The sequence below is a fragment of the Rhinatrema bivittatum genome, chromosome 15 (assembly GCF_901001135.1).
Source record: "Rhinatrema bivittatum chromosome 15, aRhiBiv1.1, whole genome shotgun sequence".
In the NCBI taxonomy this organism is placed as follows: domain Eukaryota; kingdom Metazoa; phylum Chordata; class Amphibia; order Gymnophiona; family Rhinatrematidae; genus Rhinatrema; species Rhinatrema bivittatum.
Window position 1 is genome coordinate 56,097,779 of NC_042629.1, and position 13,762 is coordinate 56,111,540.

The 13,762-nt window shown below is 45.7% G+C and overlaps 1 protein-coding gene across 10 annotated transcripts in view; it reads right to left on the reverse strand.

Annotated features, from left to right (window-relative positions):
• The window catches only part of ATP13A2 (ATPase cation transporting 13A2), a 135,288-nt gene that overhangs the window by 31,756 nt on the left and 89,770 nt on the right, over window positions 1–13,762 (reverse strand). For 9 of the 10 annotated variants that reach the window (XM_029577867.1, XM_029577863.1, XM_029577865.1 and 6 more), the window contains 6 exons: window positions 9,617–9,748; window positions 8,148–8,315; window positions 7,153–7,263; window positions 5,316–5,362; window positions 4,235–4,423; window positions 2,198–2,404 (listed from right to left, as the gene is read on the reverse strand). In XM_029577867.1, the coding sequence (XP_029433727.1) occupies window positions 2,198–2,404; window positions 4,235–4,423; window positions 5,316–5,362; window positions 7,153–7,263; window positions 8,148–8,315; window positions 9,617–9,748 (854 nt within the window). The remainder of the gene's footprint in view (window positions 1–2,197; window positions 2,405–4,234; window positions 4,424–5,315; window positions 5,363–7,152; window positions 7,264–8,147; window positions 8,316–9,616; window positions 9,749–13,762) is intronic. The other variant, XM_029577869.1, reaches the window with a different exon arrangement.

Here is a 13,762-nt window from a genome sequence, read left to right on the forward strand (position 1 = left end):
CTATGGCACAAGGGGACTGTGTATCCAGTTATACTGGGGTTTATTAATCAGACAACCCATGGGTGTTTGCAAACCCCATGGGAAATTTTAATCTGCAGGGTTTGCTGGAATAATAAAAGCAGAAGTACATATGTATTTTTGCTTTCAGTATTTGTGTGCGCGCAATGGTCAAAAATACTTTCTGTAGGTAAATATTGTATTTTCCCAGGTAAATTCCTCCCCACAGCTCAAGGGGTGCTATATCAGAGAAGAGAAATTCCGTAGATCCTACAAGGGGCAGTCTCTCATCGACGATCTGAAGAATAGACACTACGTTTGGGAGAGAGAAATGGAAATAGAATCACCAGCATCATGGTAGGAGTCAAGTTAGGGTCTAGTGATCATTGTACGGCGCGGATTCAAGCAGAGCCATAATAGGGAAAGGGCTGTTGAGTGATTACACACACAGGAAGCCCTATCAGGGAGCAAGGATGTCGAGGAAGGCAAGAAACCTCAGTGTAAGGCAAGTAATGAGGGTGCAGAGGAAGAAGAGACCAATATGGTTCTTTGAAGATGTAGCAGAAATAGTGAGAGAGTGAGTACCCGCCCGCACTTTACAAATGTAAACCCCGCAAGGTGCATGCTAGTGAAATATCTGTACGTTTTAATTTGGCATCCATACTTACATTTTTTGTTTTGTGGAGGAAAAAAAAAAGACTTCAGAAACCCGTAAGGAATATAGGATGAGGGAAGGAAAGAACTTTCTCAAAGAATGAAACTGCCTAAAAAACTGGGAACCGCAGGTTCTGACACCTTCATCTGCTGGAGACAGAGAAATACTGAAGGGACGCAGGGGGAGCACTGTCCTGATACAGGATACCCCTTTGAGTTTTTCTCTGTCTCCACCTGCTGGAAAGGAGGCTCAACCCACTGTCTGGACTGATCTGGGTAAGTACAGGGAACTTACTGCTATGGTTGGGGGTTGCTTAATCATCAGTCAATAAACCTCCAACTCTTATGACCACCTGTGTCTTTAAAATACATGACAATTAATCATAGTGAAAACCTAACTTGTATGAAACGCTGAAGACTGTCAATAGAGTGAAGCTGAATGTGTAACTCAATGATGGCAGCCAGCGTTTCGCCCAAAAGGCTGCGTCAGGGATTATCCTTACATACACTTCTCATAATCAATTCTTTGATTCGCTTTGTCCCAAGAATGCTTAAGGTTTAATCAGTTCAAAAAAAAAAAAGACAAGGTGACCAATATGTCTACTCGGCTTTTGATAAAATTGAAGGTCTACAAATCATTTTCGTTTTAAACCAGTTTTCACCCCCAAAGACCCAGATTTTTACAAAGGTGGAAATGCAGGGGGCCCCCGAGAGGCCATGGCAATAGGTACAGCAATAATCAAGGCTTTGGCCCAGTGCTACCCTCCCTCCCCTGGCGGCCACTGCCATTGCTGCTGTTAGCTCTGTCCCCATCCCAGTCACTCACTAAGCGCTGGTATGGAAACGCCTTGGCCCCTCTTCCTGCACTGCACTGTCTGTGCCTGTCGTCATCAGGCGCCCCCCAACTGCAGAGCAGAAGAGACCCCCAGGCCTTGCAAGGCCACAATTTATTAGGTGGTGGCTAGGTGGGCGAGACTGATGGGTGGCACCATGGCAGTGCAGGGGAGGGGGGAGGGGGGATGGGAAGAAGAGGATGTGGGTGAGGGAAGTGTGCAGGAGAGAGGAGGGATGGGGCAGGAAATGAGAACTGGCGGGGGTGTGGGGTTAGACGTACACGCCTCATTCTCGGACTGATCGGCCACCTGCACAAATAGCAAGGGGAAGGCGTATGTGGGACTTTTGCTCACCCGTTTCCTTGTAGCTGATTTTTAAAAAAGGGAAACTCTTCGGGTGTTTGCATCCGCCATGAGAGAGACAACATTCATCCAGGGCGAATCTATTCGGCACTTTTTCCTTTGAAAATTAGTTACAAAAGGTGCACGCATGCGAAAGTCCCCACATACACTGCACTTAGGCGGGCTATTCAAAATCGCTCCTGTACTGTAGAAAATGTATGTTTTCTGCAGGGAATAAATGTCAATCTTACATGGCCTGACCCGCTAGCTCCCCCATCCGGGCCAGATCAGTTCATCCCCTTACAATCCTCACCGCCCGGGTTACACTGGGATCAAGCGTTCTCTCTCTCTCTGTTTCTTCCTCCTCTTACCCAGCCCGTGGATTCCATCATTTTCAAGTCCATAGGGTCTCCGATGAGCTGCTGCTTCAGCAGAGACACGGAATGACAGGTGGCCAAGGAGTACAGCAGGGGGCCGTCGGGCAGGTAGCGAGCCTCGTGGACTATAGGCAGAAAATAGTTTTTATCCAGGGGAACCACACCCCAGACGTCCAGCCCTTCTTCAGTCAGGGTTCCAGTCTAAAACGAGAGGAGACAGCAGACGGTAAAAGCCGTTACGATCGCTCTATTCATTCGCTATCACCTCCCACAGGGATGCAGAGGGGCAAAAACAATATTTAAATTCAAGAAAGCAAGGGATAAGCACAGGAGGATCCTTAGTGTTGCGGACATGATGCTGAAACCAGAGATTAGCGGGAAGGGAGATGGGCCCTGTGATCATTACCTGCCACCGCGTTATGTTTCTATTCACCTCTGCTTCCAGTGCCCCTCCAGGGGACCTGTACCTCAAACGCCGACCGCGTTCTGCGAAGGCTCGGCACTGCAGCTCTATAAAAGTGCTTTCAATACTGCTCGTTTATCAGAATGCATGACAAAAGCAGGTATTTCTCATGCCACCCCACCAAGCCAAGCTAATCATGGAGCTGGCAACTATGTCCTTCCCCATGTTAGAAGTCGGCTTCCATGTTCGCTGAATTTCTGGATGCTTCTTGCCTTCCTAATATCTCCATGCAGGATTTCCATTTAAAGTATTTACAATATTTTGCTAATTCTGTAAAACAGATTCTGAAGCTCCTTATACATGGCAGCGCTTAAAAGCAAGGTATCCCCAAACTGGGGGCTCGAGGGCCACAACCATCTGGTTTTCAGGATTTCCAAAATGAATCTGCATGAGCTCTACTTGCATGCATTAGTGGCAGTGCATGCAAATAGATCTCATGCATATTCATGGTGACAATCCTGAAACCTTGACTAGGCTGTGGCCCTCAAGGACTGACTTTGGAGACCTCTGCTTTACTTTATTTATTTATTTAAAAAAGTGTCTTATATCCCCCTAAATCCAATTATGCTGTCCATTGTGGGTTACAAATAAAAAGATACACAATCTAACATATATATGTATATAACATATATGTATATAAATATACAAATTAAAACTTCTGTATAGAAAAACATTTACATAAATGAATCCTTAAACTTCATTTATACACTCATTTCTCTTGCATACGAGTGCTATATCATGGGTGATGGATCCAAGGGCCATGAGTGAGCTGGGAAATGTAGTTGCACCTCCCTAAACTTGAACAGCAAGATCTATCTCTGTCGAGATTTATTGCCGATTAGGCTTTCAAAAATATTAACTAAATGGGTAAACAAGTCTCCCTCTGTCTCCTTGCTCAGTTTAGTGGCACGGTCTACTTGCCAACACTTTTAATTAAATGTCACTGTATGCTCAGACGGCACAAGCCAAGTTTACAGCAGCTGCACCTCTGGAAACCAAGAAGGAGTTTTGTAGTGGGACATCCAGCAAAATAGGGACCAATTTCAAAAAGTGCTGAGCGGCCAGAACCACCAGGAAATGTCACCTGGCTATCTGATCTCTGGCTGAATTGTCAGCCGCACCTAACCCGCTAGATTTGCAGCTGAATATTCACCTAAATCTAGCTGCACAAAATTTGTCTGGCCAGATTTAGGCCAGCTGCTTGTGCGACCGGAGCCGCTTGGCTAAGCTTAGCTGGTTAGTGCTGAAAATCCAGAATGGCTGCCTGAACCCAATACCCCCTATTTTTTTTTTTTTTGACTGGTTACATTTGTGAATGTGGGTGGATGAATTTGGCCGGTCAGCGGGGGGGCAGCTTCCAGGGTTAGCCAGGTAAAGCTAAAAAAAAAAAAAAAAAAACCCCAGACAGGAGAGGGTTTAATAGCTGCTGGTGCTGCTGACCTGCCTTGGTTAGTGATGGGGCCCCTTCACTGTCTTTCCCTCTCCTCTCTTCCCCCTTTCATGCGGTGGGTGCTAGATGCCACCTCCCATCGCTTCCTCCTCTGCGCGGCTGCGCTTCCAGCGCTCACCTTGTCGAAGCACACCAGCTTGATCTTGCCGCCGACGTTGATGCGGGGGGGGCTGATGCAGAAGACGCCGTGCTTCTTCAGCCGGCTCTGGGCGTAGATGGTGCCCACGGTCATGGCGGCCGGGAGCGCAGGGGGGACGATGATTGTGATCAGATCCAGGGCTCGGATCACTATCTGTGGCACAGGAACCTAGCGGCGCACAGCACAGAGCCCAAGAAAGGAGAGAGAGAGAGAGAGAGGAAAAAAAAAAAAGAGTCCATTAAAAATCCAAGGTTTCCTCTTTCAGGATGCGTACGCGGTACTGGCCGTCCAAACAAGATCCCAATCAAGCTGTACGACTGAGCCCAGACCCGTGCACTGAAGCAGCATCTGGGACGGGCGACCCGGCAGCAGACTGCAGGACAACTTCCAAAGAGGAGAAAAGGAGGAAGGAGGCCATTACCATTCCCACCCCAGTTACATTTGGGTAAATGGGGGCCTAGGACGATAAAGGCAATTTTCAAAAGACTTCTCCACGAGTAAACAGTGGGGGTTTTACGCGCAGCAAAGACCTCTGAAGACTGCCTCCCAAAGATCCCCCTACCAGCAGAGAAGGCCAGGGTAGAGCAGGACCAGCGAGTTACCCACCAGGCCAGCACAAATGTACCCCAAAGGTCCTGCTGGGGGTGCAGTTTTCAAAAGGGAAACTCAGCTTGCAGACCTGGGGATTAAAAAAAAGTTACCTGCGAGCTCTGCGGGGAAGGCTGAAAAGTGGCTTCCAACTAACTTGCCTGTGGTCCCCTGGAGGGTTAGTGCTTCTGGCATAGAGAGAGGGGGAGGGTAGAATTTCAAACCCCGCGGGGCTAGTGGATTTTCAAAAAAAGGGAAACTTCCCATACAATTTCCCTTTGAAAATCCCACAGCAGCCATCGCGGAGATTTTTTTTTTTTTTACCCCACGTAACTTGCAGACGTTGCATAAACTTTTTTCACATGTTAAGTAAATAAGGGAATCGATCTCCGAATGTAAAGCACAAATCATCCGGAGAAACTAGAAACAATCACAAGAAGATGGCAAGAGGACAGCACCGTCTATGTCTTACCTTGTTTCTAACCAAAACTATAATGCTGTACATGTCCCCGGCAAGAGCTGGGGAAAAAAAAAAATAAAGCAAAAACAAGGATTAAGACTGTCTTCAAGTCATCTCCCTGTCTGAACTCTCACCTCTCCCCCCCACCAAGCTAACTTTAGTCACATAAGTTGTCCACTTGTCACTTTTCTGAAAATGGATCTCTTACTTTTATTCCCTTATTGAGGACACAGAGCTCAGGCAGAAAGAGAATCTGTAGTCTGGGGTGTCCTTCTGAAGGCTAAGCTTTTTATGCACATAGAACAACATTTGGGTGCCTGCGTAACAATGGGGCAACAGTGTGACAGAGGGATACAGTCGCAATGGTCCATGCATTGGAGATCAGTGGATTGGATTTTTGCAAACCTCTTTATCAGGGGTTGTCACTGGGTTTTGATAAACACGCTTGCAGCTCCTTCAGGAGTACTGCCGCCAGGATCCGGACTGGATCATCTCCCCTATGCTGGAGAAGCTGCTCTGGCTCCCAAGTAAATGGAGGATCAAGTTTAAAAATGCTACAAATTGTATTCAGGTGTCTCGGTATGGAGAGGCCCCGTTATTGGTGGGAATTATGCCAGATTTAAACATGCAGGCAGGAATTTTATAAAGTTGTGTGCGTATACCATTTGGAAGACACTTGTGCATATACTTGGACCCACCAGTTTGCCGATACCTCCACCAGTTCACACAGTCCTTCTCCGGGTCACCTAGACCCTCTAGTACTTTGCCCTGACCCTGTACCAGTTCACCCAGACCCCCAACCAAAAACTGCAGTCAAAAGGCAAGTCTGATTGCCATTGCACAAGACCATCAGCAGGGGTTAAAATGCTCAGCAATGCGTGCAAAAACACCACCTTACACGTGTACTTCTGAACTCCGTCCCACAATGCCTCTAGACTGCCCCCTTTTCCCCCTGAGGTAAAGAGTTCACACCATGCTGCAAGTCCGCACGTACACTCGAAGGTTTATAAAATAGCATATACGTGCATGCAAGCTACTGGTGCACACATGCACTATTTTTACACACCAAACCCCTTTGAAAATTCACTCCTGTAAGTGCATCATGCACAAGCCCTTAAGGGTTCCCTTTACTACGCTAGACGAGTTCAGGTAGAGAAAACGGTTAGTGAGGAAGACGGGGCTATGGAGATGGAGGTTCTTCGTAATACATCCAACGCATCTACAAGCAAAATATTTCTTTTTGCTGTTTTTATTTGTAATCTGCCTCAACTAGTTATAATAAGGCAGGAAAACAAATCAAGGTTGCTATAAGCAAGTAAACAGACTGCATGGCATTTTTGGTTTCTTTTTGTTTTCATTTTAGCTAGAATTCCATCTAAAGTAGTTTTGTTTGTCTCTCTTGTTTTGTACCATTAATACTGTCACTTGTATGGCGTACTGGATATAGACAATGTTACCCAAAGTGTACATCTCTCTGGTTGGATCTTTCTGGCCTATAGGAAATGAATTAAACAACCTGTATCCCTGCACAGAGCCTGGTTCAAGACCCACTGAGGTCATAGCCTTACAGTCACCTTCAATACCTTGAGGGCAACAAGAGAGCTACCCGGCAAGGAGTCAAATCACGTCAAGCATGCTTGAAGGCAACGACCAGAGCAGCAAAATGGAGGAGGGATACTAGGAAAAACCCTCCAAAGTCACTTTTATGTTAACCAACCTAAGCCAATCAAGGCACCACCCCTGCAAGGCTGCGTAACCAAGCTCTAACATTCTACCCTTCTCACTGCCTCAGAAAACTTTTTTTTTGTTTTATCTCTATCAACTAACAGCACACATCCCATAGCCTTACCGAGAACACCAAGGAAGAGGACAAAGGTTAAGGCGTCCCTGTAGAATTTGAAGCCCACAGGCTTGGGGTAAAGGATGGAACTGATCAAGTCGCCCTTAGCCGTGCAAAAACCTGCCAAAGAATTAGAGAGTGAAAACCAGCAAACCGTTTACGTTTCGGAAGCTTTTAAACTGCAGGTCACCATTCAAGTGTCCTGCAGGTGAAGATCATTCATTAAATCAGATTACATTTTACATCCACGGGTTTTCTGGCAGGCTCTTATGCACCCCTCATAAAATGCAAGCGGATACAGAATTATTACACTTTTCTTTCATTCACTAACCCTTCACCACTCCCACATGAACCCAAGTCCACCACCTGGTCAATGGCTGACAAGGACAGGACCCTTGGGTGTCCCCTTTCTACCAGAAGGGGTGTCTGCTGCAGTGCAGTCCTCCTCCTTCGCGGGGCTTTCCTGGGGAAGGGGGGACTCTGCACATCACAGGAACCCCACTATGATTTCCTACGCACTTCAGCGTTTCAGGACCCACTGCAGCTGATTTGCTCTGGGCCCTGCACCCTAAGGTCAGCCCTGCTCATTGGTGCCCCGATACTGCTGATCTTAGACAGGAGACTAAAAGCCAAGTATCCTTAGGAGCAACTTCACTGCCAAGCCATGGAGCCTGCCGCACTGCTCTAGAATGCGAATGGGTAATCGGAGAATGGACTATAGCAAGCAACTGAAGTAGCGTTTTCTCCCCTTTCCAAAAGGATAAGAAGAAGTGAGAATGTGGCTATAGAGCGTCTAATAAAGCAGACAAAACTGCCGGAAACAGAGGAAGGCGAAAGGGAATTCAGGGCTCAAAATAGGAGCCAGCCATCTGGATCCCAATGTTTCATCTCTTGTGTAGGGCAGAATAGCGAGGTTTGTGGTTTTTGTATTTGCATCTAAGAAAAATACTCCATAAAGAAAGGATTTGCGGGTACAGAGAATCTTTCTGCTATGGGATGTTTACCTGTGCGGGTCACCACAGCATGAACGTCACCTCCCATGTAGGACTTTGCCTGGATAACCTGTGTGCCACAGAAGAGGGTGTGTCGCTTGTGCTCCTCAGGTGAGTAAACTGTGCTGGCAGCCTGAGGCCCATCCGGTAAAGGTGTCTTCATTTCAGGGACACTCTCTCCTAGAAAATAAGACAATTTTTTTTTTTTTTAATCTGGCATTGCTTCAATCGAAGGGGTCACACATTGGTACAGTAAGAGCAGAGAGATGAAGGGGCAACTTCTGAAATGTTAGCAAGCACGGAGTCTATTTTCCCTCGCAAGAGGAAAGGGACCAGCATTTCTCCCTTGCTGGGTGGTCTGGGGATAATTTTGACGGCATTTCATCCCTCCCTCCTGGTCTTGCTGGGTCCTTGCAGTATTTGGCTTGTGAAGGGGAGAGCAGCAGGGCAAGAGGACAGACAACAACTTAAGGTTCCCTTTCCCCTGCCTACCACTGGGAACTCTGCAATACGGAGGAATAGCGTGAGGGCAGTAAATCACTGCAGAATCAAGGCCACAGGGTTAGAAATAATACGGACCAGTAAATGATGGATAACAGACCAGGGTTTTCTCCTGCCATGTCAGATAAACACCTTTCCCCGCAGATCTGAGCAGCACGATGGAAGTTTGACGTGACTGCGTCACTGAAGCGGGTTCGGTTCTGGTTACAGACAACAGCCAGTGTTGCACCAGACCAGTTTCCCCGCTAAGCTTCTCTTTCGTTTCAGTGAAAACAGGATCTCGCCCTCTTTAGGACTCTAAAGACCAGAGTTCAGTTCTTAGCAAAAGCAGGCTTAAAAAAAAAAAGAAAGTGCCCACATTCTGCTAGTTAGTTTGTGCAGTTTTGAAACATGGCATCTTATGAACTAGGATTTAGATGTGTGAGCTTTAGGATCAAAACGTTTCACAGAAAACAAAATTCAAACCGGGAAAAATAAGAACATAAGAACTTGCCATACTGGGTCAGACCAAGGGTCCATCAAGCCCAGCATCCTGTTTCCAACAGAGGCCAAACCAGCCGACAAGAACCTGGCAAGTACCCAAACACTAAGAAGATCCCATGCTACTGCTGCAATTAATAGCAGTGGCTATTCCTTAAGTCAGCTTGATTTTTAGCATTTAATGGACTTCTCCTCCAAGAACTTATCCAAACCTTTTTTGAACCCAGCTACACTAACTGCACTAACCTAATCTTATGCAAAATACCCTGTGGAATTGTCCCGGTTCTTAAACTGAGTACAGAAGTCCCATGGTGCTTTAGGTACTTGGTTCTCACTGGAAAATGTTTTTCTCCCTTTCAGAAGAAAAGCCTTAGGCAGGGGATGTGCACTTCTAGAACTGTGCAATCACCCGGACTTGAGGGGTTTTTCCAGACCCGTCCTTGAATCTGGCCCTTCTTTCTCCCTCCTCCGGGCTTCAAGATGGCGCAGAGTCTACTCACCGGTTAACATGCTTTCGTTGACCATACACTCTCCGGTCAGCAGCGCTGCGTCGCAGGCGAGTAGAAAGCCATCCGGGGGCAGGACGATGCAGTCACCAGGCACCAGATCCACAGAGTTCACCATGTCCTCCTCTGAAAGGTGGAAACACGGAGAATGTCATCTCATGCACCGCCCTAGCCTTTCACTCGTGTATTGTACAAAAAGAAGGTACGGGCGTACGGCCAACATAACGCAGCAACAAATAAGAAGGGAAACGGCTCCGTTACGTCAGCTCGCAAAGCCCTACAGGATTCAGCCCCTGTGATGTCCACTTCCAGGCAGACTGTCCACAAGTCAGACTGTGCAGCAGGCAAGAGCAGCAGAACCACATAATCAAAACTAAAGATATTTTATGTAACACTAATACATAATGGGCCTAGTCCCTCACATGCACATTTCAGATTCTGGATAGAAAGCTGCCCATTCAACCTGTCCTGTCAACGTCTTTTTTTTTTTTTTTTACCATCCTTCACTGCATTTTCAGTTTATGGACTATTTTGACTGCAATACTGCACAAGTAAATATATATCCTCATTTGTCTGTCTCAAAAAAGTTATATTGGTTACACTAAAAGACAGATGAGGATGAGAACTATGGGACATGGAAGCTGTATTAATAACAAGATGGACACTCGCTGGCTTGAAGAGCACCATTCAGTTACTGATTTAGTTTTTCTGCTCCAGAATATTTATTTTAAAAAGGGGGGATAATATTTCTCAGTATCTGTTACGACAAACATTATACATACCAATGGGAAAATTACTGCTCCTCAGGACAGGCTTTTTAGTGATTTAATAACCATGACCAGAAGGGTGCTGACCGGTGCATCTGAATTGCTGGGAGAAGCAATAGGTAGGATGTGAAAGGTAAAAATGCAGTTTCTTTGTGGGTTCCTGCAGGTGCTGAAGGCATTTACTAAAACGATTTAAGTGTCTTCATCATAAGGCATTTGGGGACAGACTTAAAAACTGAAAGGGGGAGATGAGAGACATATTTCGATACCTTCAAGGAATAAATGCATAAGCAGCATGGTTTTTGATGGAAAGGAGGCTCTAGAATGAGCGGACATGGGAAGAGGATGAAAGGGGGTAGACTCAGGGGTAAATCTAAGGAAATAAATTCTTTCCAGAAAGGGCCTGGAACAGCTTCCCACTGGAAGTAGAGATGAGCACAGTATCAAAATTGGAGAAAGCACAGGACAAGACCGAGAATCTGAGGGGGTGGAAAGGCCTATAAAAGGTGACCAGGAGGTACAGACGGGCTGCCTTATTGGCAATAAGGATCTGTTTCCAATCATACTGAAATATATTATCCTATTCACATATACATTGGGGGGGGGGGGGAATCATTATTTAAATACTTAACACCAGTTTCAGTCCAGCTTTAAATGCATTCTATAAAGCAAAGATTCAGACTGCCATTCAAAACTGTTTAGAAATCAGCGGGCACAAAAGCAGGAAAACAGTTCTAATAGCTAATGATACACTTCTTAAAAAGCAATAATCCTCTCGCGATCAAAAATGAAATAAAATGTATACAAAAGAATCAGACGTGTGTCGTCACATGCAGTGAAATACAAGGCTGTAGCAACACTAACAGGCTTCGGTGACATCAGGAGGTGCAGGAGTCACCGAGCCTGAAGGCGCAGTGCAGCCCTGCCGTCAAGGCTGTCCCGTTCTCCATTTCATTCCCCCCCATTTCCAACGCATCCCATGGCAGAATTCTCACTTCCTGGTTGAGGATGCCAGAACTCGTACCATAAAGGGTCCATCCCCCTTGCTGCATTACTGATGTTCAGGGAAGCTTATTCCTCCCACTGCAACTCAGTTCGGGCCATTGCATCCTAAAATCGGGCTGTTCTTTACCTGCAGCAATATTCCCCGGGGCTTCGCACCTGCTCAGGTGGGATTTCTTAAGTGGCCCTGCCCTCAAGCTGAAATGGCTAAACCTGGCCTGGGAAGGCACAAAACACAACACGGCGTGGGGGCACCTGTATTATGTTGCCATGCAAGGTCAGGGCCTCTGCTCTGTCCCACCCAAGTACCGCACAGGGCAAATCTTGCAGGCATTTTACCGTTTCTGGCCTTTGCTTCACTATTAGGGGCCAATTTCCCAAAATATCTGCTCTGGGACAAAGTCCATGCATACTTTTTACCTGTGGATTTTGCGCAATGATAAGTAGTGGCTATTCTCTAAGTCTACTTGGTTAATAACAGTTTTATGGACTTTTCCTCCAAGAACTTGTCCAAATGTTTTTTTTAAACCCAGCTACACTAATTGACTTAACCAAATCCTCTGGTAATGAATTCCAGAGTTTAATTGTGCTTTGAGTGAAAAAGACTTTTCTCCAATTTGTTTTGAATGTGCTGTAGATCAACTTCAACTAGACAATTTTACTCTTTAAAAAATACAGATTTACATTTGTCCATTCTATAGACCTCTATCATATCTCGTCAGATCTCAAAGCTGAACAGATCCAACCTCTTTAGCCTTTCCTCGTAAGGGGAGCCATTGCATCCCCTTTATCATTTTGGTCACCCTTCTCTTTCCAATGCAACTATATATCTTTTGAGAGGCAGTGACTAGAACTGCACACAGTAGTCCAGGTGTGGCCTCACCATGGAGCAATACAGAGGCAGTAAGACATTTTCTGTTTTATTCACCATTCCTTTCCTAACACTTCCTAACATTGTTTGCTTTTTTTGAACTCCTGCAATTTTCACAATCCATTTGTGATTTAACAGCTTGGAATAATTTTGTTTTGTCTGCAAATCTGATCACTTCACTCAGTGTTCCCTTTCCCAGATCATTTCTAAATATAATAAAAAGCACTGGTCCTAGTACAGATGCTTGAGGGCACTCCAGTGTTTACCCTTCCCCATTGAGAAAATTGATCTTTCCTGTTCTCTGCTTCCTATCTTTTAAATCAGTTTGCAATCCACGATAGGAGACTACCTCCTAGCCCATGATTTTTTAATATACACAGGAGTCTCTCACGGGGCACTTTGTCAAAAGACCTTCTGAAAATCCAAATTCATCACATACACCGGCTCCACATGTTTATTAACTCCTTTAAAAGATGTAGTAGATTTGTGAGGCAAGACTTCCCTTGGGTAAATCCACGCTGGCTGCGTCCCATTAAACCAGGTCTTTCCATATTGCTCTGTTCTAAAGATCAACATCATAGTTTCCACAGTTTTTTGTTTGTTTGTTTTTTAAAGATATGGGTTACATTGGCCACTCTCCAGTCTTCAAGCACAGTATATGGTTTTGAATTTCCAAAAATGTTTTGGCCAGAAAAACATATGAAAGGGCACAGGCTGGCTGGTGCCAATTTAGGAAAATGGCGTCAACCTGCCTGGAGCCTAGGGGCCGCTCTGGACCCCACTAGACACCAGGGATTTCTTTTATCCTAAGAGGGGGGGGTTCAGGAATGGGGGGCACTAGACACTAGGTAGTTCTAATGTGTGTGGCGACACTGAACAATTTTTAAAGTTTTATTATTATGGGCTGCCTCAAAGGCTGTGGGTACACAGGCAGGGGTCTGCCCAGACCCCAAGGTGGGGGATTCAGGCCTCAGGGTCCTTTAAATATCAGCAGGAGAACATTGGGACCTGCATTAGTATCCCCACACTCCCACAGAAAAATATCTACAACTCCTGAGAAAGAGATAAAGAGATACAAATGCAGCTCCCCTTAGTTTATCTATGCATTAGCTGCTTTGCATGCATTAGTACATTTTATGTACGTACAGCAGTTAGTGTCAACAGCGGGCAGGTTTTAGGTTAAAATATCACATGCTAAACAGCGTTTGATGCATGATAAATGCCATTTTTCACGCAGTAACTGCTGATCGCAGCTTAGTAAACGAACCTCTGAGTTTGCACCCGAGGCATCCATGTATTAAACACAGCCTCACACAGGATCGACACTGAATTAGGATCCTCCTCTCTGCATTCCACTAATCTTTGCAAAAGCAGGAAGAGGGTCATTTTCAAAGTCATCTGCTCAAGTGAAGTGGCTGATCTGAAATCGCCCTCTGCCTGGCTAAAAGTAAACATGGGAAGAGGGGGAAAATGAGAAGAGGTTGAAGTGAAGTAAGGAAA